General features: G+C 42.9%; 1 protein-coding gene across 1 annotated transcript in view; it reads right to left on the bottom strand.

Annotated features, from left to right (window-relative positions):
- Positions 1 to 27,054, bottom strand: part of LOC135513390 (adhesion G protein-coupled receptor B3-like) — a 100,515-nt gene that overhangs the window by 47,280 nt on the left and 26,181 nt on the right. The window contains exon 6 of the mRNA XM_064936314.1: positions 9,990 to 10,098. Within this exon, the coding sequence (XP_064792386.1) occupies positions 9,990 to 10,098 (109 nt within the window). The remainder of the gene's footprint in view (positions 1 to 9,989; positions 10,099 to 27,054) is intronic.

The raw sequence follows: 27,054 nt of genomic DNA on the forward strand, positions 1-27,054 counted from the left end.
GTCACATTGTAAATGATGTCTGTTCCCAGTGGGTGTGTCTACAGTGTAATAATGGGGTTATATGTTAGTCACATTGTAAATGATGTCTGTTCCCAGTGGGTGTGTCTACAGTGTAATAATGGGGTTATATGTTAGTCACATTGTAAATGATGTCTGTTCCCAGTGGGTGTGTCTACAGTGTAATAATGGGGTTATATGTTAGTCACATTGTAAATGATGTCTGTTCCCAGTGGGTGTGTCTACAGTGTAATAATGGGGTTATATGTTAGTCACATTGTAAATGATGTCTGTTCCCAGTGGGTGTGTCTACAGTGTAATAATGGGGTTATATGTTAGTCACATTGTAAATGATGTCTGTTCCCAGTGGGTGTGTCTACAGTGTAATAATGGGGTTATATGTTAGTCACATTGTAAATGATGTCTGTTCCCAGTGGGTGTGTCTACAGTGTAATAATGGGGTTATATGTTAGTCACATTGTAAATGATGTCTGTTCCCAGTGGGTGTGTCTACAGTGTAATAATGGGGTTATATGTTAGTCACATTGTAAATGATGTCTGTTCCCAGTGGGTGTGTCTACAGTGTAATAATGGGGTTATATGTTAGTCACATTGTAAATGATGTCTGTTCCCAGTGGGTGTGTCTACAGTGTAATAATGGGGTTATATGTTAGTCACATTGTAAATGATGTCTGTTCCCAGTGGGTGTGTCTACAGTGTAATAATGGGGTTATATGTTAGTCACATTGTAAATGATGTCTGTTCCCAGTGGGTGTGTCTACAGTGTAATAATGGGGTTATATGTTAGTCACATTGTAAATGATGTCTGTTCCCAGTGGGTGTGTCTACAGTGTAATAATGGGGTTATATGTTAGTCACATTGTAAATGATGTCTGTTCCCAGTGGGTGTGTCTACAGTGTAATAATGGGGTTATATGTTAGTCACATTGTAAATGATGTCTGTTCCCAGTGGGTGTGTCTACAGTGTAATAATGGGGTTATATGTTAGTCACATTGTAAATGATGTCTGTTCCCAGTGGGTGTGTCTACAGTGTAATAATGGGGTTATATGTTAGTCACATTGTAAATGATGTCTGTTCCCAGTGGGTGTGTCTACAGTGTAATAATGGGGTTATATGTTAGTCACATTGTAAATGATGTCTGTTCCCAGTGGGTGTGTCTACAGTGTAATAATGGGGTTATATGTTAGTCACATTGTAAATGATGTCTGTTCCCAGTGGGTGTGTCTACAGTGTAATAATGGGGTTATATGTTAGTCACATTGTAAATGATGTCTGTTCCCAGTGGGTGTGTCTACAGTGTAATAATGGGGTTATATGTTAGTCACATTGTAAATGATGTCTGTTCCCAGTGGGTGTGTCTACAGTGTAATAATGGGGTTATATGTTAGTCACATTGTAAATGATGTCTGTTCCCAGTGGGTGTGTCTACAGTGTAATAATGGGGTTATATGTTAGTCACATTGTAAATGATGTCTGTTCCCAGTGGGTGTGTCTACAGTGTAATAATGGGGTTATATGTTAGTCACATTGTAAATGATGTCTGTTCCCAGTGGGTGTGTCTACAGTGTAATAATGGGGTTATATGTTAGTCACATTGTAAATGATGTCTGTTCCCAGTGGGTGTGTCTACAGTGTAATAATGGGGTTATATGTTAGTCACATTGTAAATGATGTCTGTTCCCAGTGGGTGTGTCTACAGTGTAATAATGGGGTTATATGTTAGTCACATTGTAAATGATGTCTGTTCCCAGTGGGTGTGTCTACAGTGTAATAATGGGGTTATATGTTAGTCACATTGTAAATGATGTCTGTTCCCAGTGGGTGTGTCTACAGTGTAATAATGGGGTTATATGTTAGTCACATTGTAAATGATGTCTGTTCCCAGTGGGTGTGTCTACAGTGTAATAATGGGGTTATATGTTAGTCACATTGTAAATGATGTCTGTTCCCAGTGGGTGTGTCTACAGTGTAATAATGGGGTTATATGTTAGTCACATTGTAAATGATGTCTGTTCCCAGTGGGTGTGTCTACAGTGTAATAATGGGGTTATATGTTAGTCACATTGTAAATGATGTCTGTTCCCAGTGGGTGTGTCTACAGTGTAATAATGGGGTTATATGTTAGTCACATTGTAAATGATGTCTGTTCCCAGTGGGTGTGTCTACAGTGTAATAATGGGGTTATATGTTAGTCACATTGTAAATGATGTCTGTTCCCAGTGGGTGTGTCTACAGTGTAATAATGGGGTTATATGTTAGTCACATTGTAAATGATGTCTGTTCCCAGTGGGTGTGTCTACAGTGTAATAATGGGGTTATATGTTAGTCACATTGGATGTGTAAGTGTAATAATGGGGTTATATGTTAGTCACATTGTAAATGATGTCTGTTCCCAGTGGGTGTGTCTACAGTGTAATAATGGGGTTATATGTTAGTCACATTGTAAATGATGTCTGTTCCCAGTGGGTGTGTCTACAGTGTAATAATGGGGTTATATGTTAGTCACATTGTAAATGATGTCTGTTCCCAGTGGGTGTGTCTACAGTGTAATAATGGGGTTATATGTTAGTCACATTGTAAATGATGTCTGTTCCCAGTGGTTAGTCACATTGTAAATGATGTCTGTTCCCAGTGGGTGTCTACAGTGTAATAATGGGGTTATATGTTAGTCACATTGTAAATGATGTCTGTTCCCAGTGGGTGTGTCAACAGTGTAATAATGGGGTTATATGTTAGTCACATTGTAAATGATGTCTGTTCCCAGTGGGTGTGTCTACAGTGTAATAATGGGGTTATATGTTAGTCACATTGTAAATGATGTCTGTTCCCAGTGGGTGTGTCTACAGTGTAATAATGGGGTTATATGTTAGTCACATTGTAAATGATGTCTGTTCCCAGTGGGTGTGTCTACAGTGTAATAATGGGGTTATATGTTAGTCACATTGTAAATGATGTCTGTTCCCAGTGGGTGTGTCTACAGTGTAATAATGGGGTTATATGTTAGTCACATTGTAAATGATGTCTGTTCCCAGTGGGTGTGTCTACAGTGTAATAATGGGGTTATATGTTAGTCACATTGTAAATGATGTCTGTTCCCAGTGGGTGTGTCTACAGTGTAATAATGGGGTTATATGTTAGTCACATTGTAAATGATGTCTGTTCCCAGTGGGTGTGTCTACAGTGTAATAATGGGGTTATATGTTAGTCACATTGTAAATGATGTCTGTTCCCAGTGGGTGTGTCTACAGTGTAATAATGGGGTTATATGTTAGTCACATTGTAAATGATGTCTGTTCCCAGTGGGTGTGTCTACAGTGTAATAATGGGGTTATATGTTAGTCACATTGTAAATGATGTCTGTTCCCAGTGGGTGTGTACCCATTGTAAATGAATGGGTGTGTCTACAGTGTAATAATGGGGTTATATGTTAGTCACATTGTAAATGATGTCTGTTCCCAGTGGGTGTGTCTACAGTGTAATAATGGGGTTATATGTTAGTCACATTGTAAATGATGTCTGTTCCCAGTGGTGTGTCTACAGTGTAATAATGGGGTTATATGTTAGTCACATTGTAAATGATGTCTGTTCCCAGTGGGTGTGTCTACAGTGTAATAATGGGGTTATATGTTAGTCACATTGTAAATGATGTCTGTTCCCAGTGGGTGTGTCTACAGTCACATTGTAAATAATGGGTGTCTACAGTGTAATAATGGGGTTAGTCACATTGTAAATGATGTCTGTTCCCAGTGGGTGTGTCTACAGTGTAATAATGGGGTTATATGTTAGTCACATTGTAAATGATGTCTGTTCCCAGTGGGTGTGTCTACAGTGTAATAATGGGGTTATATGTTAGTCACATTGTAAATGATGTCTGTTCCCAGTGGGTGTGTCTACAGTGTAATAATGGGGTTATATGTTAGTCACATTGTAAATGATGTCTGTTCCCAGTGGGTGTGTCTACAGTGTAATAATGGGGTTATATGTTAGTCACATTGTAAATGATGTCTGTTCCCAGTGGGTGTGTCTACAGTGTAATAATGGGGTTATATGTTAGTCACATTGTAAATGATGTCTGTTCCCAGTGGGTGTGTCTACAGTGTAATAATGGGTTTATATGTTAGTCACATTGTAAATGATGTCTGTTCCCAGTGGGTGTGTCTACAGTGTAATAATGGGGTTATATGTTGGTCACATTGTAAATGATGTCTGTTCCCAGTGGGTGTGTCTACAGTGTAATAATGGGTTTATATGTTAGTCACATTGTAAATGATGTCTGTTCCCAGTGGGTGTGTCTACAGTGTAATAATGGGGTTATATGTTAGTCACATTGTAAATGATGTCTGTTCCCAGTGGGTGTGTCTACAGTGTAATAATGGGGTTATATGTTAGTCACATTGTAAATGATGTCTGTCTGTTCCCAGTGGGTGTGTCTACAGTGTAATAATGGGGTTATATGTTAGTCACATTGTAAATGATGTCTGTTCCCAGTGGGTGTGTCTACAGTGTAATAATGGGGTTATATGTTAGTCACATTGTAAATGATGTCTGTTCCCAGTGGGTGTGTCTACAGTGTAATAATGGGGTTATATGTTAGTCACATTGTAAATGATGTCTGTTCCCAGTGGGTGTGTCTACAGTGTAATAATGGGGTTATATGTTGGTCACATTGTAAATGATGTCTGTTCCCAGTGGGTGTGTCTACAGTGTAATAATGGGGTTATATGTTAGTCACATTGTAAATGATGTCTGTTCCCAGTGGGTGTGTCTACAGTGTAATAATGGGGTTATATGTTAGTCACATTGTAAATGATGTCTGTTCCCAGTGGGTGTGTCTACAGTGTAATAATGGGGTTATATGTTAGTGACATTGTAAATGATGTCTGTTCCCAGTGGGTGTGTCTACAGTGTAATAATGGGGTTATATGTTAGTCACATTGTAAATGATGTCTGTTCCCAGTGGGTGTGTCTACAGTGTAATAATGGGGTTATATGTTAGTCACATTGTAAATGATGTCTGTTCCCAGTGGGTGTGTCTACAGTGTAATAATGGGGTTATATGTTAGTCACATTGTAAATGATGTCTGTTCCCAGTGGGTGTGTCTACAGTGTAATAATGGGGTTATATGTTAGTCACATTGTAAATGATGTCTGTTCCCAGTGGGTGTGTCTACAGTGTAATAATGGGGTTATATGTTAGTCACATTGTAAATGATGTCTGTTCCCAGTGGGTGTGTCTACAGTGTAATAATGGGGTTATATGTTAGTCACATTGTAAATGATGTCTGTTCCCAGTGGGTGTGTCTACAGTGTAATAATGGGGTTATATGTTAGTCACATTGTAAATGATGTCTGTTCCCAGTGGGTGTGTCTACAGTGTAATAATGGGGTTATATGTTAGTCACATTGTAAATCCCAGTGGGTGTGTAATGATGTCTGTTCCCAGTGGGTGTGTCTACAGTGTAATAATGGGGTTATATGTTAGTCACATTGTAAATGATGTCTGTTCCCAGTGGGTGTGTCTACAGTGTAATAATGGGGTTATATGTTAGTCACATTGTAAATGATGTCTGTTCCCAGTGGGTGTGTCTACAGTGTAATAATGGGGTTATATGTTAGTCACATTGTAAATGATGTGTGTCCCAGTGGGTGTGTCTACAGTGTAATAATGGGGTTATATGTTATTCACATTGTAAATGATGGGGTATGTTCCCAGTGGGTGTGTCTACAGTGTAATAATGGGGTTATATGTTAGTCACATTGTAAATGATGTCTGTTCCCAGTGGGTGTGTCTACAGTGTAATAATGGGGTTATATGTTAGTCACATTGTAAATGATGTCTGTTCCCAGTGGGTGTGTCTACAGTGTAATAATGGGGTTATATGTTAGTCACATTGTAAATGATGTCTGTTCCCAGTGGGTGTGTCTACAGTGTAATAATGGGGTTATATGTTAGTCACATTGTAAATGATGTCTGTTCCCAGTGGGTGTGTCTACAGTGTAATAATGGGGTTATATGTTAGTCACATTGTAAATGATGTCTGTTCCCAGTGGGTGTGTCTACAGTGTAATAATGGGGTTATATGTTAGTCACATTGTAAATGATGTCTGTTCCCAGTGGGTGTGTCTACAGTGTAATAATGGGGTTATATGTTAGTCACATTGTAAATGATGTCTGTTCCCAGTGGGTGTGTCTACAGTGTAATAATGGGGTTATATGTTAGTCACATTGTAAATGATGTCTGTTACCAGTGGGTGTGTCTAAATGACAGTGTAATAATGGGGTTATATGTTAGTCACATTGTAAATGATGTCTGTTCCCAGTGGGTGTGTCTACAGTGTAATAATGGGGTTATATGTTAGTCACATTGTAAAGTCCGGTAAAGAATCATTCACACCTGGGTTTAAATATTTTTTGAAATCTTTCAAGTAAAAACAGCGTTTGCTAAGCTGGTCTGGACAGCCAAATGGGCAGGTTTTGTACTTGTGTGACTATTGTACTGGCTCCATTGCAACAGATGAGTACAATCAAGCCCAGCAAAAGTGTTTGAAATGGTTTCAAATAGTATTTGTACACAGCTCTGGATGAATGTCTCCACAAGATGTGCCTAAACCGCCGCAATACAGAAGTGTATTAATTTGCATGAATAAATAATGATCATAGTTCTATTCTTCCTTCCAGACAGGAAGGTAATGTAGGTTTGTGGTTGACTGGGAAATGAAATACCACTGAGACTGCTGCTACATTATTCAACAAGATGTAAGCAATCTGTGTAGTGTGTGTCACTCTCTTATTCATTCTGTCTGTCTGTCTGTCTGTCTGTCTGTCTGTCTGTCTGTCTGTCTGTCTGTCTGTCTGTCTGTCTGTCTGTCTGTCTGTCTGTCTGTCTGTCTGTCTGTCTGTCTGTCTGTCTGTCTCTCTCTCTCTCTCTCTCTCTCTCCCTCCCTCTCTCTCCCTCTCTCTCCCTCTCTCTCTCTGTGTGTATGTGTATGTATGTGTGTAGTGTATTGTGGTCGCACTGCAGCCTGAAAGTAAGGATTAAAGAAGCAGTAACCAAGCAGCGGTCAGGACCGAGGACAGCGGTCGGGACCGAGGACAGAGGTCGGGACCGAGGACAGCGGTCGGGACCGAGGACAGCGGTCGGGACCGAGGACAGCGGTCGGGACCGAGGACAACGGTCGGGACCGAGGACAACGGTCGGGACCGAGTACAGAGGTCAGGACCGAGGACAGCGGTCAGGACCGAGGACAGCGGTCAGGACCAAGGACAGTGGTCAGGACCAAAACATAGGCGTTAGTTAGTTTCCTCTTTTAGGTGTACTTTGTGGTCCTGGTAAAATGTATGGCAGAAGATGTAAATCAAAACGACTGTTGGTTTTCTTCCACTTGGAAGCAGAGTGAAGGAGATGACTGTAATATCCCTGACATCTCCTATGTTAACAACAGTCAGAGATGGCTATATGTTCATTCTGTCTGCGTCAGTATCCATTAGCAACTCAGTGTTATTTTAACCAGAAGACACTGAAAGTGAAATCCATCGGTCTATTCACGTAACAGACAGTTTGTTCTTTCAGCTTTTACAACATTATGTGAAGAGAAAGTATTTATGTCAGGGATAGACTCTGTGATACGAATGTCTTTCTGTTTCTGTCAGGGAAAGACTTATTTAAGATAACAGTAGCATAAAAGTGGGTGAGATTTTAAAGGAATGCTTGTTTGCTCCAGTGTGTATAAATGCTTCTTCCACATAAGGTCTGTGTCCCAAATGGCAGCCTATTTTCTATACAAGTTACTACATTTGACCAGAGCCCAATGGGATACCCTATGGGCCCTGGTAAAAAAAGTAGTGCACTACACAGGGAATAGGGTGCCACTCAGGACACGCTGAAGGTCATCTGAGACACACTTAGGAGGAACCATAATTAAGAGACCATTTTCTCTCATCACAAAGAGTCTCTGGTGAGGTTATGATTCATCCGGACTTTCTAGGGCCACCTTTTTCTTCACGTTTCAAGTGTATGCGTCCCAAATGGCACCCTATTCTCTAAATAGTGCACTACTTTTGAACAGGGCTCATAGGGCTCTAGTCAAAAGTAATGCAGTATGTAAGGAATAGGGTAGGGAATAGGTTGCCATTTGGGACACAGTCCTTCTAGCATGAGTATCATTAGGATCTACAGGTATGTGTAATTATATGTGACCTTGGCTTTGGTTGACGGAAGTGCTGTGTGTTTACGATGACTCGATTTAAAACATGAGAACCCATCAAGGTTTTATCAAGTGTGGTATGTTGAGAGGTATCTGAGGAACGCCAATGGAGATGTTTTGTATTGTGCATTTGTTTATATCCTGCTGCTGAAATAATTACAGTTTCTTTAAACAACTCCACAGAAATACAAAATGTATAGGTTACAAAATGAATGGGATGCCATTACAACCAATAGCATCCAAATATGCTGAGAATCTCAATTCCAACTTCCCTCTGAGATCTGACAGTGCTGTGTGTAGCCGTACTATCCACACGGTTTCTATTGGAATACTGGACCTAGATCTGTGTTAGGAGGGTTCTATCCACACGGTTTCTATTGGAATACTGGACCTAGATCTGTGTTAGGAGGGTTCTATCCACACGGTTTCTATTGGAATACTGGACCTCAATCTGTGTTAGGAGGGTTCTATTGGAATACTGGACCTCAATCTGTGTTAGGAGGGTTCTATTGGAATACTGGACCTAGATCTGTGTTAGGAGGGTTCTATCCACACGGTTTCTATTGGAATACTGGACCTCAATCTGTGTTCGGAGGGTTCAATCCAAACGGTTCCTATTGGAATACTGGACCTAGATCTGTGTTTGGAGGGTTGTATCAACACGGTTTCTATTGGAATACTGGACCTCAATCTGTGTTAGGAGGGTTCAATCCACACGGTTTCTATTGGAATACTGGACCTCAATCTGTGTTCGGAGGGTTCAATCCAAACGGTTCCTATTGGAATACTGGACCTAGATCTGTGTTTGGAGGGTTGTATCAACACGGTTTCTATTGGAATACTGGACCTCAATCTGTGTTAGGAGGGTTCAATCCACACGGTTTCTATTGGAATACTGGACCTCAATCTGTGTTAGGAGGGTTCTATTGGAATACTGGACCTCAATCTGTGTTAGGAGGGTTCTATTGGAATACTGGACCTAGATCTGTGTTAGGAGGGTTCTATTGGAATACTGGACCTCAATCTGTGTTAGGAGGGTTCTATTGGAATACTGGACCTAGATCTGTGTTAGGAGGGTTCTATCCACACGGTTTCTATTGGAATACTGGACCTAGATCTGTGTTAGGAAGGTACCATTGGAATACTGGACCTAGATCTGTGTTAGGAGGGTCCTATTGGAATACTGGACCTAGATCTGTGTTAGGAGGGTCCTATTGGAATACTGGACCTAGATCTGTGTTAGGAGGGTCCTATTGGAATACTGGACCTCAAACTGTGATAGGGGGGTTCTTTTGGAATACTGGACCTAGAGACTTGAGGTTCATTCTATGGTTGACTCACCCTGACCACGGTTTCTACCCACTGAAGACATGGTTGATATTGGAACGTCGGATGTGAGTGTTTTCTTAGGAGTTAATCACAAGCTAGGTTTTAAATAACCATATTGATTAGTGGTTGTTTGTTAGGCTAAGCCTCCATCCCCTCCTTCCTTCCTTCCTTCCTTCCTCCCCTCCCTCCTTCTCCTCCCCTCCCTTCCACGCATAATTTATCCCAGATTACTGATGGATGGAGGGGGAATTGACATGGGGAGTCAGCAACAGAAACATTTTGTTTATTCACACATGGACGATTGATCGTTGAATATCGATTTGATAATTGTTACTTTCACCCAGCTGGGTGGCTGGGTTGTGGAGAAAAATAAGGCTGTGGGACTCCCATCCCAGGCCTGTGGGCTGTGAGAATAGATCTGTCTGTGGTTCTTACCCAAGTTCCCAGTCATCAGATAGGCGTTGTGGAAATCCTTCATGCCCAGGCCAACGATGTGGATGAATTCCTCGATGACCTGCATCAGCTCCACTGCACCTGGATAGATCTAGAGAGACGACAACAACATTACAGTTAACAAGTGAGAGGTCAGGACAACATTACAGTTAACTAGTGAGAGGTCAGGACAACATTACAGTTAACTAGTGAGAGGTCAGGACAACATTACAGTTAACTAGTGAGAGGTCAGGACAACATTACAGTTAACTAGTGAGAGGTCAGGACAACATTACAGTTAACTAGTGAGAGGTCAGGACAACATTACAGTTAACTAGTGAGAGGTCAGGACAACATTACAGTTAACTAGTGAGAGGTCAGGACAACATTACAGTTAACTAGTGAGAGGTCAGGACAACATTACAGTTAACTAGTGAGAGATGAGGACAACAGTACAGTTAACTAGTGAGAGATGAGGACAACATTACAGTTAACTAGTGAGAGGTGAGGACAACATTACAGATAACTAGTGAGAGGTCAGGACAACATTACAGTTAACTAGTGAGAGGTGAGGACAACATTACAGTTAACAAGTGAGAGGTCAGGACAACATTACAGTTAACTAGTGAGAGGTCAGGACAACATTACAGTTAACTAGTGAGAGGTGAGGACAACATTACAGTTAACTAGTGAGAGGTCAGGACAACATTACAGTTAACAAGTGAGAGGTCAGGACAACATTACAGTTAACTAGTGAGAGGTCAGGACAACATTACAGTTAACTAGTGAGAGGTCAGGACAACATTACAGTTAACTAGTGAGAGATGAGGACAACAGTACAGTTAACTAGTGAGAGATGAGGACAACATTACAGTTAACTAGTGAGAGGTGAGGACAACATTACAGATAACTAGTGAGAGATGAGGACAACATTACAGTTAACTAGTGAGAGATGAGGACAACATTATAGTTAATTAGTGAGAGATGAGGACAACAGTACAGTTAACTAGTGAGAGATGAGGACAACATTACAGTTAACTAGTGAGAGGTCAGGACAACATTACAGTTAATTAGTGAGAGATGAGGACAACAGTACAGTTAACTAGTGAGAGATGAGGACAACATTACAGTTAACTAGTGAGAGGTGAGGACAACATTACAGATAACTAGTGAGAGATGAGGACAACATTACAGTTAACTAGTGAGAGATGAGGACAACATTATAGTTAACTAGTGAGAGATGAGGACAACAGTACGGTTAACTATTTAGAGATGAGGACAACATTACAGTTAACTAATGAGAGACGACAACATTACAGTTAACTAGTTAGAGATGAGGACAACATTACAGTTAACTAGTGAGAGACGACAACATTACAGTTAACTAGTTAGAGATGAGGACAACATTACAGTTAACTAGTGAGAGACGACAACATCACAGTTAACTAGTTAGAGATGAGGACAACATTACAGTTAACTAGTGAGAGACGACAACATTACAGTTAACGAGTGAGAGATGAGGACAACATTACAGTTAACTAGTGAGAGAAGACAACAACATTACAGTTAATTAGTGGGAGAGGACAACAACATTACAGTTAACTAGTGAGAGATGACAACAACATTACAGTTAATTAGTGAGAGATGACAACAACATTACAGTTAACTAGTGAGAGATGACAACAACATTACAGTTAATTAGTGAGAGATGACAACAACATTACAGTTAACTAGTGAGAGATTACAACAACATTACAGTTAACTAGTGAGAGATGAGGACAACATTACAGTTAACTAGTGAGAGATGACAACAACATTACAGTTAATTAGTGAGAGATGACAACAACATTACAGTTAACTAGTGAGAGATGACAACAACAGTACAGTTAACTAGTGAGAGATGAGGACAACAGTACAGTTAACTAGTGAGAGATGAGGACAACAGTACAGTTAACTAGTGAGAGATGAGGACAACAGTACAGTTAACTAGTGAGAGACGACAACATTACAGATAACTAGTAAGAGGTGAGGACAACATTACATATAACTAGTTAGAGATGAGGACAACATTACAGTTAACTAGTGAGAGATGACAACAACATTACAGTTAATTAGTGAGAGATGACAACAACATTACAGTTAACTAGTGAGAGATGACAACAACAGTACGGTTAACTAGTGAGATATGACAACAACATTACAGTTAACTGGTGAGAGATGAGGACAACATTACATATAACTAGTGAGTGATGACAACAACATTACAGTTAATTAGTGAGAGATGACAACAACATTACAGTTAATTAGTGAGAGATGACAACAACATTACAGTTAACTAGTGAGAGATGAGGACAACATTACATATAACTACTTAGAGATGAGGACAACATTACAGTTAACTAGTGAGAGATGACAACAACATTACAGTTAATTAGTGAGAGATGACAACAACATTACAGTTAACTAGTGAGAGATGACAACAACAGTACAGTTAACTAGTGAGAGGTGAGGACAACAGTACAGTTAACTAGTGAGAGATGAGGACAACAGTACAGTTAACTAGTGAGAGATGAGGACAACAGTACAGTTAACTAGTGAGAGACGACAACATTACAGATAACTAGTAAGAGGTGAGGACAACATTACAGTTAACTAGTGAGAGATGAGGACAACATTACAGTTAACTAGTGAGAGATGAGGACAACATTACAGTAAACTACTGAGAGATGAGGACAACATTACAGTTAACTAGTTAGAGAAGAGGACAACAGTACAGTTAACTAGTGAGAGATGAGGACAACAGTACAGTAACTAGTGAGAGATGAGGACAACATTACAGTTAACTAGTGAGAGATGAGGACAACATTACAGTTAACTAGTGAGAGATGAGGACAACAGTACAGTTAACTAGTGAGAGATGACAACAACATTACAGTTAACTAGTGAGAGATGAGGACAACAGTACAGTTAACTAGTGAGAGATGAGGACAACAGTACAGTTAACTATTGAGAGATGAGGACAACAGTACAGTTAACTAGTGAGAGATGAGGACAACAGTACAGTTAACTAGTGAGAGATGAGGACAACATCTAGTCCGTATCAGTGTAGCCGTTACATAGGTCAAAACCACATCTCAAATGTCCCCCACATTTCCTATATACTGTAGTCTGCTTGACCAAGGCTCACAGGGCACTAGGAAATACAATGCCATTTGGGACAAAGAACTAGACGTGGGAAGAGAGGCGAGAAACTTCACAGTTATCTTATTACTGCAACATCAGTGCTGCCATTACATGTACACAGCATTAGTCGGTAGTGTTATACCAGCGTTCCTCTTGGAGCTGTCTCCTGGTAGAGAGGGAGGTTGGAGGGTAAAACAGGGCTGTGTAAATCATAGAGGCGTTATTTGAGGGATAGAAGCAAACACAATGTCGTAGGGTTATGTGAAGACTTCATTTCTAACAGAGCGTTTACTTTGACTGATTTTACTTGTCCAACATGAACCAAAACAATCTAAAAATGTTCATCTTCCACTCATCAGACATCTCACCTCTGACCAGGACATGGCTACTAGCTACTAGAATCTGGAACCCTTTAAAAGGGGACAGACCAGGACATGGCTACTAGCTACTAGAATCTGGAACCCTTTAAAAGGGGACAGACCAGGACATGGCTACTAGCTACTAGAATCTGGAACCCTTTAAAAGGGGACAGACCAGGACATGGCTACTAGCTACTAGATTCTGGTACCCTTTAAAAGGGGACAGACCAGGACATGGCTACTAGCTACTAGAATCTGGAACCCTTTAAAAGGGGACAGACCAGGACATGGCTACTAGCTACTAGATTCTGGTACCCTTTAAAAGGGGACAGACCAGGACATGGCTACTAGCTACTAGAATCTGGAACCCTTTAAAAGGGGACAGACCAGGACATGGCTACTAGCTACTAGAATCTGGGACCCTTTAAAAGGGGACAGACCAGGACATGGCTACTAGCTACTAGAATCTGGTACCTTTTAAAAGGGGACAGACCAGGACATGGCTACTAGATTCTGGGACCCTTTAAAAGGGGACAGACCAGGACATGGCTACTAGCTACTAGAATCTGGTACCCTTTAAAAGGGGACAGACCAGGACATGGCTACTAGCTACTAGAATCTGGTACCTTTTAAAAGGGGACAGACCAGGACATGGTTACTAGATTCTGGGACCCTTTAAAAGGGGACAGACCAGGACATGGCTACTAGCTACTAGAATCTGGTACCCTTTAAAAGGGGACAGACCAGGACATGGTTACTAGATTCTGGGACCCTTTAAAAGGGGACAGACCAGGACATGGCTACTAGCTACTAGAATCTGGTACCCTTTAAAAGGGGACAGACCAGGACATGGCTACTAGCTACAAGAATCTGGAACCCTTTAAAAGGGGACAGACCAGGACATGGCTACTAGCTACTAGAATCTGGAACCCTTTAAAAGGGGACAGAGCAGGACATGGTTACTAGATACTGGTACCCTTTAAAAGGGGACAGACCAGGACATGGCTACTAGCTACTAGAATCTGGTACCCTTTAAAAGGGGACAGACCAGGACATGGCTACTAGCTACTAGAATCTGGTACCTTTTTAAAGGGGACAGACCAGGACATGGCTACTAGATTCTGGTACCCTTTAAAAGGACATAGCTACTAGCTACTAGATTCTGGTACCCTTTAAAAGGGGACAGACCAGGACATGGCTACTAGCTACTAGATTCTGGTACCCTTTAAATGGGGACAGACCAGGACATGGTTACAAGATACTGGTACCCTTTAAAAGGGGACAGACCAGGACATGGCTACTAGCTACTAGAATCTGGTACCTTTTAAAAGGGGACAGACCAGGACATGGTTACTAGATTCTGGGACCCTTTAAAAGGGGACAGACCAGGACATGGCTACTAGCTACTAGAATCTGGTACCCTTTAAAAGGGGACAGACCAGGACATGGCTACTAGCTACTAGAATCTGGTACTCTTTAAAAGGGGACAGACCAGGACATGGTTACTAGATTCTGGGACCCTTTAAAAGGGGACAGACCAGGACATGGCTACTAGCTACTAGAATCTGGAACCCTTTAAAAGGGGACAGACCAGGACATGGCTACTAGCTACTAGAATCTGGAACCCTTTAAAAGGGGACAGACCAGGACATGGTTACTAGATACTGGTACCCTTTAAAAGGGGACAGACCAGGACATGGCTACTAGCTACTAGAATCTGGTACCCTTTAAAAGGGGACAGACCAGGACATGGCTACTAGCTACTAGATTCTGGTACCCTTTAAAAGGGGACAGACCAGGACATGGCTACTAGCTACTAGAATCTGGTACCTTTTAAAAGGGGACAGACCAGGACATGGCTACTAGATTCTGGTACCCTTTAAAAGGACATAGCTACTAGCTACTAGATTCTGGTACCCTTTAAAAGGGGACAGACCAGGACATGGCTACTAGCTACTAGATTCTGGTACCCTTTAAATGGGGACAGACCAGGACATGGCTACTAGCTACTAGATTCTGGAACCCTTTAAAAGGGGACAGACCAGGACATGGCTACTAGCTACTAGATTCTGGTACCCTTTAAAAGGGGACAGACCAGGACATGGTTACAAGATACTGGTACCCTTTAAAAGGGGACAGACCAGGACATGGTTACTAGATTCTGGTACCCTTTAAAAGGGGACAGACCAGGACATGGCTACTAGATACTAGATTCTGGTACTCTTTAAAAGGGGACAGACCAGGACATGGCTACTAGCTACTAGATTCTGGTACTCTTTAAAAGGGGACAGACCAGGACATGGTTACTAGCTACTAGATTCTGGTACCCTTTAAAAGGGGACAGACCAGGACATGGCTACTAGATACTGGTAACCTTTAAAAGGGGACAGACCAGGACATGGTTACTAGATTCTGGTACCCTTTAATAGGGGACAGACCAGGACATGGCTACTAGATACTGGTAACCTTTAAAAGTGGACAGACCAGGACATGGTTACTAGATTCTGGTACCCTTTAAAAGGGGACAGACCAGGACATGGCTACGAGCTACTAGATTCTGGTACCCTTTAAAAGGGGACAGACCAGGACATGGCTACTAGATACTGGTAACCATTAAAAGGGGACAGACCAGGACATGGTTACTAGATTCTGGTACCCTTTAAAAGGGGACAGACCAGGACATGGTTACTAGATACTAGATACTGGTAACCTTTAAAAGGGGACAGACCAGGACATGGTTACTAGATTCTGGTAACCTTTAAAAGGGGACAGACCAGGACATGGTTACTAGATTCTGGTAACCTTTAAAAGGGGACAGACCAGGACATGGTTACTAGATTCTGGTACCCTTTAAAAGGGGACAGACCAGGACATGGCTATTTGCTAGTAGGTACTAGTACCTTTTAAAAGGGGGCATTGTCTAGTGCCTACTAAAAGTGATTGCATAGGTCAGGACATTGTTTAAAATTAGACATCTGTCAGTACATGTATTGATCTTTGCATTATCCGACAGTGAACCTTTGAGACAGACACCCTGACAGAGCAGGACATGGCTAGTAGATAGACACTGCCCTTTAGAAGCACACTGTCTAGTGACCACTGGAGAGCTAGAGACTACCCTTTAAAAGGACACTGCTTAGTGACCACTGGAGAGTGATTGCTCAAGACAGGGCAGTGTGTCTGTCCTTAGGGACCTGCCATCAGTGTCAGAGAGAATGCAAAGGAAGCATTCAGGACCATGGATAGAGACAGAGCAACACACTCACGCAAGCACACCTGTCTCTTTCCAGCTGATACACATTAAGACACACTAATCCGATCGTTGACCTTGAAGAGATCGGCCCACTATCCTGGCAGACCTGAATCTAGCAGAGAGGGATCAGCTGTAATCAGAGGGGACTTGATTTGGGGGCAGACATTTTGTGTGATTTGAGTGAGGCAGACTGTTAATGCGCTGATGATGATTATATCAATATATCCTTTTTGTTCTATTGTTCTTTGTACTTTCCTTATGATGTACAAAATGGATCTATTCTAATTTAATCAGCAATTCAAACAGTGTTAAAATGGTACTTGAAAACAATTAGATTTATCAGGAAGGAAAATACCCATTATTACAGTAGCTGTTCTAGACATGGACACAGAATAGCAGCATGTGAGTTAGCTATACAGTGCCTTGCGAAAGTATTCGGCCCCCTTGAACTTCGCAACCTTTTGCCACATTTCAGGCTTCAAACATAAAGATATAAAACTGTATTCAATCAACAACAAGTGGGACATAATCATGAAGTGGAACAACATTTTTTGGATATTTCAAACTTTTTTAACAAATCAAAAACTGAAAAATTGGGCGTGCAAAATTATTCAGCCCCTTTACTTTCAGTGCAGCAAACTCTCTCCAGAAGTTCAGTGAGGATCTCTGAATGATCCAATGTTGACCTAAATGACTAATGATGATAAATACAATCCACCTGTGTGTAATCAAGTCTCCGTATAAATGCACCTGCACTGTGATAGTCTCAGAGGTCCGTTAAAAGCGCAGAGAGCATCATGATGAACAAGGAACACACCAGGCAGGTCCGAGATACTGTTGTGAAGAAGTTTAAAGCTGGATTTGGATACAAAAGATTTCCCAAGCTTTAAACATCCCAAGGAGCACTGTGCAAGCGATAATATTGAAATGGAAGGAGTTTTTAATTTTTACCTTTATTTTACTAGGCAAGTCAGTTAAGAACAAATTCTTATTTTCAATGACGGCCAAGGAACAGTGGGTTAACTGCCTGTTCAGGGGCAGAACAACAGATTTGTACCTTGTCAGCTCGGGGATGCGAACTTGCAACCTTTCCGTTACTAGTCCAACACTCTAGTCCAACACGTTACTAGCACGTTACAAGAGCCCCACGATCACTCTGGATGAACTGCAGAGACCTACAGCTGAGGTGGGAGACTCTGTCCATAGGACAACAATCAGTCGTATATTGCACAAATCTGGCCTTTATGGAAAAGTGGCAAGAAGAAAGCCATTTCTTAAAGATATCCATAAAAAAGTGTAGTTTAAAGTTTGCCACAAGCCACCTGGGAGACACACCAAACATGTGGAAGAAGGTGCTCTGGTCAGATGAAACCAAAATTGAACTTTTTGGCAACAATGCAAAACGTTATGTTTGGCGTAAAAGCAACACAACTCATCACTCTGAACACTATCCCCACTGTCAAACATGGTGGTTTGGGCCTGCTTTTCTTCAGCAGGGACAGGGAAGATGGTTAAAATTGATGGGAAGATGGATGGAGCCAAATACAGGACCATTCTGGAAGAAAACCTGATGGAGTCTGCAAAAGACCTGAGACTGGGACGGAGATTTGTCTTCCAACAAGACAATGATCCAAAACATAAAGCAAAATCTACAATGGAATGGTTCAAAAATAAACATATCCAGGTGTTAGAATGGCCAAGTCAAAGTCCAGGCCTGAATCCAATCGAGAATCTGTGGAAAGAACTGCTGTTCACAAATGCTCTCCATCCAACCTCACTGAGCTCGAGCTGTTTTGCAAGGAGGAATGGGAAAAAAAATTCAGTCTCTCGATGTGCAAAACTGACAGAGACATACCCCAAGCGACTTACTCAGCAAAAGGTGCGCTACAAAGTATTAACTTAAGGGGGCTGAATAATTTTGCATTTTCAATTTTTGATTTGTTAAAAAAGTTTGAAATATCCAATAAATGTCGTTCCACTTCATGATTGTGTCCCACTTGTTGTTGATTCTTCACAAAAATATACAGTTTTATATCTTTATGTTTGAAGCCTGAAACGTGGCAAAAGGTCGCAAAGTTCAAGGGGGCCGAATACTTTCGCAAGGCACTGTAGCTCTACTCTACAGACAAGGCAATGACAAGTCTTAGTCCGGAGAGGAGCTCTGAGTGGCATCCCATAATGAACACCTCCTCATACAATCACACACACACTCACACATATACTTACTGACACGTGCACGCACTCACACATACAGACGGAGATGCACTCATACCCACGTACGTAAACACGCACACGCACGCACGCACACACACACACACACACACACACACACACACACACACACACACACACACACACACACACACACACACACACACACACACACACACACACACAAACACACACACACACACACACACACACGTGTCTGTCTGACTAGCTAGCTGACTAGCTGTCTGAAAGCACATTTCTCCTCCCCCTCCTGCCTATAGGACCCATAGCGCAGGCCCTCTCTGGATGAATGGGGTAAAGGCCGCAGTGGAGGTGGATTCAAAGAGAAGCACCAGATCATCCTCTTCATGCTCACACCACAGCAACAAGGTCTTTCTGCCTTCCCTTAGCAACAGACACACATACACACTGAGTGTACAAAACAACACCTTCCTAATATTGAGCTGAACCCCCATTTTGCTCTCAGAACAGACTAAATTCGTCGGGGCATAGACTCTACAAGGCGTCGAAAGCGTTCTACAGGGATGCTGGCCCATGTTGACTCCAATTCTTCCCACAGTTGTGTCAAGTTGGCTGGATGTCCTTTGGGTGGTGGACCATTCGTGATACACACGGGAAACTGTTGAGCGTGAAAAACCCAGCAGCACTGAAATTCTTGACACAAACGTCTGGCTCCTACTCCCGTACCCCGTTCAAAGGCACTTCAAACTTTTGTCTGGCCCATTCACCCTATGAATGGAACACATACACAATCCACGCCTCAAGGCTTAACAAATGATTATTCAACCGGTCTCCTCCCCTTCATCTACACTGATTGAAGTGGATTTAACAAGTGACATCAATAAGGGATCATGTCTTTCACCTGGATTCACCTGGTCAGTCTATGACATGGAAAGAGCAGGTGTTCTTAATGTTTTGTCAACTCAGTGTATTTCTGTGCTTGACAGCAACCGAACTACAACTCCCATCCTCTCCACAGCATTGACACATCTTATTTAACCAGGTAAGTAATTGAGAACACATTCTCATTCACAATAGTGACCTGACCAGGACGGAGATGTAAAACACAGCAAAGCTGTAACAATTCTCCTCCTCTTCTGAGGAGGAGTAGGACATATCGGACCAATATGCAGCGTGGTAAGTGTTCGTCATATTTATTACACTGAACACAGAAAACAAACGAACAAGAGAATAAAGGAAAACCGAAACAGTCCCGTATGGTGAAAACACTGAAACGGAAAATAACCACCCACAAACAAGAGTGGGAAAACAGGCTGCCTAAGTATGGTTCTCAATCAGAGACAACGATTGACAGCTGCCTCTGATTGGGAACCATAACAGGCCAAACACATAGAAATATAAACAGAAGAACAAACACAGAAAGCCCACCCCAACTCACGCCCTGACCAACCTAAAATAGAGACATACAAAAGGAACTAAGGTCAGGACGTGACAAAAGCAGACAATTACAGACAAAGCAGACAATTCTTGACCATTGCCATTCCTCAGCCATTGCCAAACCATTCCACAACCATTCCTCAGCATTACTCAGCCATTACTCAACCATTCCTCAGCCATTACTCAGCCATTACTCAACCATTACTCAACCATTTCTCAACCATTCCTCAGCATTACTCAGGCATTGCCAAACCATTACTCAGCCATTACTCAACCATTACTCAACCATTTCTCAACCATTCCTCAGCATTACTCAGCCATTGCCAAACCATTACTCAGCCATTCCTCAGCATTACTCAACCATTCCTCAACCATTCCTCCACCATTCCTCAACCATTACTCAACCATTCCTCAACCATTCCTCAACCATTCCTCAGCATTACTCAGCCATTGCCAAACCATTACTCAGCCATTCCTCAGCATTACTCAACCATTCCTCCACCATTCCTCAACCATTCCTCAGCCATTCCTCAGCCATTCCTCAGCATTACTCAGCCATTCCTCAACCATTCCTCCACCATTCCTCAACCATTACTCAACCATTCCTCAACCATTCCTCAACCATTCCTCAGCATTACTCAGCCATTCCTCAACCATTCCTCAGCCATTCCTCAGCCATTCCTCAGCATTACTCAGCCATTCCTCAACCATTCCTCCACCATTCCTCAACCATTACTCAACCATTCCTCAACCATTCCTCAACCATTCCTCAGCATTACTCAGCCATTCCTCAACCATTCCTCAGCCATTCCTCAGCCATTCCTCAGCATTACTCAGCCATTCCTCAACCATTACTCAGCCATTCCTCAACCATTCCTCAACCATTCCTTAGCCATCCCTCAGCCATTCCTACTGCCAAAAACAACAGACATACAGCTGATATTTTCATCTCTACAACAACATACATGCAGCTCATCCTCCGTTTCCTCAGAAACAGTGATTACACGGCAGCATCCATCCACACTCATCATAGCCATTCCTGTACTACAAATAACAGGATTTGAAGTTCATTGCTTCTGTCTCCCTTTTAGAACACCAACACATTGTCTAGTTGTAAAATAATGCATAAAAACACATCTGTCCAAAATCCATCTTTTACCCTGATCCTTTAGATGACAGATGGCTGTCATATCAGCTCATGGTCTGGTGAAGATGAACTACACATTGGCCAAAGAAGAACTCTATATACCTAAATAGACTTGGCCTGAATCGCACATTCTTAAACACCAGGCAGGCAATCCTTAGACAGACACACATCCACACAAACACACACCCTCCTTAGGCAGACCGAGGGCTCTGTTCCTCAGCCAGTGAACTAATGAACCTTGTCTCCATCCTCCTCTGGATTCCTAATCAGACAGACAGATTTCCGGTCTGCCTTCTCTGTGTGTGTGTGTGTGTGTGTGTGTGTGTGTGTGTGTTTGTGTGTGTGTGTGTGTGTGTGTGTGTGTGTGTGTGTGTGTGTGTGTGTGTGTGTGTGTGTGTGTGTGTGTGTGTGTGTGTGTGTGTGTGTGTGTGTGTGTGTGTGTGTGTGTGTGTGTGTGTGTAATTTCTGCAGTGGAGATGAGATTTGAATGAGATATGAAGCAGCATGCCAGAAAGAAATGGTTGTAGAAGGAAAGCTGTATGTCTGATGAGGAGCCCAGAGGAAGGCTGTATGTCTGATGAGGAGCCCAGAGGAAGGCTGTATGTCTGATGAGGAGCCCAGAGGAAGGCTGTATGTCTGATGAGGAGCCCAGAGGCAGGCTGTATGTCTGATGAGGAGCCCAGAGGAAGGATGTCTGATGAGGAGCCCAGAGGAAGGCTTTATGTCTGATGAGGAGCCCAGAGGAAGGCTGTATGTCTGATGAGGAGCCCAGAGGAAGGATGTCTGATGAGGAGCCCAGAGGAAGGCAGGATATCTGATGAGGAGCCCAGAGGAAGGCTGTATGTCTGATGAGGAGCCCAGAGGAAGGCTGTATGTCTGATGAGGAGCCCAGAGGAAGGCTGTATGTCTGATGAGGAGCCCAGAGGAAGGATGTCTGATGAGGAGCCCAGAGGAAGGATGTCTGATGAGGAGCCCAGAGGAAGGCTGTATGTCTGATGAGGAGCCCAGGGGAAGGCTGTATGTCTGATGAGGAGCCCAGAGGCAGGCTGTATGTCTGATGAGGAGCCCAGAGGAAGGCTGTATGTCTGATGAGGAGCCCAGAGGAAGGCTGTCTGATGAGGAGCCCAGAGGAAGGCTGTCTGATGAGGAGCCCAGAGGCTGTCTGAAGGAGCAGAGGAAGGATGTCTGATGAGGAGCCCAGAGGAAGGCTGTATGTCTGATGAGGAGCCCAGAGGAAGGCTGTATGTCTGATGAGGAGCCCAGAGGAAGGCTGTCTGATGAGGAGCCCAGAGGAAGGCTGTCTGATGAGGAGCCCAGAGGAAGGATGTCTGATGAGGAGCCCAGAGGAAGGCTGTATGTCTGATGAGGAGCCCAGAGGAAGGTTGTATGTCTGATGAGGAGCCCAGAGGAAGGATGTCTGATGAGGAGCCCAGAGGAAGGATGTCTTTCTAACGAGGAGCCCAGAGGAAGGCTGTATGTCTGATGAGGAGCCCAGAGGAAGGCTGTATGTCTGATGAGGAGCCCAGAGGAAGGCTGTATGTCTGATGAGGAGCCCAGAGGAAGGATGTCTGATGAGGAGCCCAGAGGAAGGCTGTATGTCTGATGAGGAGCCCAGAGGAAGGATGTCTGATGAGGAGCCCAGAGGAAGGCTGTATGTCTGATGAGGAGCCCAGAGGAAGGCTGTATGTCTGATGAGGAGCCCAGAGGAAGGCTGTATGTCTGATGAGGAGCCCAGAGGAAGGCTGTATGTCTGATGAGGAGCCCAGAGGAAGGCTGTATGTCTGATGAGGAGCCCAGAGGAAGGCTTTATGTCTGACGAGGAGCCCAGAGGAAGGCTGTATGTCTGATGAGGAGCCCAGAGGAAGGCTGTATGTCTGATGAGGAGCCCAGAGGAAGGCTGTATGTCTGATGAGGAGCCCAGAGGCAGGCTGTATGTCTGATGAGGAGCCCAGAGGAAGGATGTCTGATGAGGAGCCCAGAGGAAGGCTGTATGTCTGATGAGGAGCCCAGAGGAAGGCTGTCTGATGAGGAGCCCAGAGGAAGGATGTCTGATGAGGAGCCCAGAGGAAGGCTGTCTGATGAGGAGCCCAGAGGAAGGCTGTATGTCTGATGAGGAGCCCAGAGGAAGGCTGTATGTCTGATGAGGAGCCCAGAGGAAGGCTGTCTGATGAGGAGCCCAGAGGAAGGCTGTCTGATGAGGAGCCCAGAGGAAGGCTGTATGTCTGATGAGGAGCCCAGAGGAAGGATGTCTGATGAGGAGCCCAGAGGAAGGCTGTATGTCTGATGAGGAGCCCAGAGGAAGGCTGTATGTCTGATGAGGAGCCCAGAGGAAGGCTGTCTGATGAGGAGCCCAGAGGAAGGCTGTATGTCTGATGAGGAGCCCAGAGGAAGGCTGTATGTCTGATGAGGAGCCCAGAGGAAGGCTGTATGTCTGATGAGGAACCCAGAGGAAGGCTGTATGTCTGATGAGGAGCCCAGAGGAAGGCTGTATGTCTGATGAGGAGCCCAGAGGAAGGATGTCTGATGAGGAGCCCAGAGGAAGGCTCTATGTCTGATGAGGAGCCCAGAGGAAGGCTCTATGTCTGATGAGGAGCCCAGAGGAAGGCTGTATGTCTGATGAGGAGCCCAGAGGAAGGCTGTATGTCTGATGAGGAGCCCAGAGGAAGGATGTATGTCTGATGAGAAGCCCAGAGGAAGATGGAGATAAGGTTCAAGTCAAATCAAAGTGTATTGGTTAAGTACACATATTTGCAGGTGTTATAGCAGGTGCAGTGAAATGCTCATGTTACTAGCTCCAATAGTGCAGGACAATTTCTACAGTTCAAATACAGTCAAATACACAAATAATCAATGATCCAAACAATAAATCAAGAAATGACAATGAGTGAGAATGTGTCAGAATCCAGAATATAAATACTGTATATGGTGTGTATAGACAGTATAGAATGCTTCAGAATCCAGAATATAAATACATGGTGTGTATAGACGGTATAGAATGATTCAGAATCCAGAATATAAATATATGGTGTGTGTAGACGGTATAGAATGATTCAGAATCCAGAATATAAATACATGGTGTTATAGACGGTATAGAATGATTCAGAATCCAGAATATAAATACATGGTGTGTGTAGACGGTATAGAATGTGTCAGAATCCAGAATATAAATACATGGTGTGTATAGACGGTATAGAATGTGTCAGAATCCAGAATATAAATACATGGTGTGTATAGACAGTATAGAATGGGTCAGAATCCAGACTATAAATACATGGTGTGTATAGACGGTATAGAATGGGTCAGAATCCAGAATATAAATACATGGTGTGTATAGACGGTATAGAATCTGGAAAAGAAAATGGTATGTACAGTAGTAGGTATATTAGAATAAGCTATGTGGAGAATACTGTAGAGTCATACACATTGAGTATAGAAATAGATTATGAGATGACCAGCGTTCAATGACTCTATATACTGTACATGGGGCATTAGTCTCAAGGTGCAGGGCAGAGTACAGGGCAGGTAGCTGATCAACAGTCTGATGGCCTGGAGATAGAAGCCGTTTTTCAGTCCTTCGGTCCCAGCTTTGATGCACCTGTACCGCCTCTGTCTGCTAGATGGTAGCAGGGTGAACAGACCGTGACTTCATCAGTTTACTGGCTGACAGACAGGGAATAGGAGGGTGTTTAAAAATGGACAGTTAGGCAGAGAGAGTTCTTAGCCAGCTGTACCTCCATGGTCTTTGTCTTTCTGATTATCTCATCTCAACTACCCACCTCTTACCCAAACTCTAACCCTCTGCAGGCTGAGAGACAGAGGATAGAAGGGTGTTAGGTAGAGAGAGTTCTTAGCCAGCTGTACCTCCATGGTCTTTGTCTTTCTGATTATCTCATCTCAACTACCCACCTCTTACCCAAACTCTAACCCTCTGCAGGCTGACAAGATGGCGCTGCAGTGAATAGCAACTGTTTTACAGGCTCCTGAACAATTCTGATGTTATTTTCCTTTCTTTTTTTCCCCCGCTGATCTTACAAAAAGAAAATCATAACGTGTCAGCCATCCACCAGACTCGAAAGAGTAAGCGACGGCAGAGAAGAGGCAGACCAGTCGGTATCCTGACAAAACTACGTTGGTGAGGAAATAAACCACCTTCTATTGAGGAACGTACCCGGAGAGCAACCTGGAAGAGCTCTGCTCGAGACTATCCTATCAGCGGGACCTGAAGAACTGTAATACTCTCTGTTTCTCTGAGACATGGTTGAACAAGGACATGGATAATATACATCTATCTGATGTCTCCCTGCATCGTCTAGAGAGGACATGGATAATATACATCTATCTGATGTCTCCCTGCATCGTCTAGAGAGGACATGGATAATATACATCTATCTGATGTCTCCCTGCATCGTCTAGAGAGGACATGGATAATATACATCTATCTGACGTCTCCCTGCATCATCTAGAGAGGACATGGATAATATACATCTATCTGATGTCTCCCTGCATCGTCTAGAGAGGACATGGATAATATACATCTATCTGATGTCTCCCTGCATCGTCTAGAGAGGACATGGATAATATACATCTATCTGACGTCTCCCTGCATAGAGAGGACGTCTAGAGAGGACATGGATAATATACATCTATCTGATGTCTCCCTGCATCATCTAGAGAGGACATGGATAATATACATCTATCTGATGTCTCCCTGCATCATCTAGAGAGGACATGGATACTATACATCTATCTGATGTCTCCCTGCATCGTCTAGAGAGGACATGGATAATATACATCTATCTGATGTCTCCATGCATCGTCTAGAGAGGACATGGATAATATACATCTATCTGATGTCTCCATGCATCGTCTAGAGAGGACATGGATAATATACATCTATCTGATGTCTCCCTGCATCGTCTAGAGAGGACATGGATAATATACATCTATCTGACGTCTCCCTGCATCATCTAGAGAGGACATGGATAATATACATCTATCTGATGTCTCCCTGCATCGTCTAGAGAGGACATGGATAATATACATCTATCTGATGTCTCCCTGCATCGTCTAGAGAGGACATGGATAAAATACATCTATCTGATGTCTCCCTGCATCGTCTAGAGAGGACATGGTTAATATACATCTATCTGATGTCTCCCTGCATCGTCTAGAGAGGACATGGATAATATACATCTATCTGACGTCTCCCTGCATCATCTAGAGAGGACATGGATAATATACATCTATCTGATGTCTCCCTGCATCGTCTAGAGAAGACATGGATACTATACATCTATCTGATGTCTCCATTCATCGTCTAGAGAGGACGGGGGAAGAAGCGGGAGGAGTGGCTCTTTGTTAACAACAACTTGTGCGCGATCTGTAATGTTAAAGGAAGTTTGGGTTTTTGCTCGCCTGAGTTAGAATACTTCATGATAAGCTGCAGACCAGACTATTTACCAAGATTGTTTTCATATACATGTTTCATAGCTGTCT

This window comes from Oncorhynchus masou, chromosome 24 (genome assembly GCF_036934945.1).
Source record: "Oncorhynchus masou masou isolate Uvic2021 chromosome 24, UVic_Omas_1.1, whole genome shotgun sequence".
In the NCBI taxonomy this organism is placed as follows: Eukaryota; Metazoa; Chordata; class Actinopteri; order Salmoniformes; family Salmonidae; genus Oncorhynchus; species Oncorhynchus masou.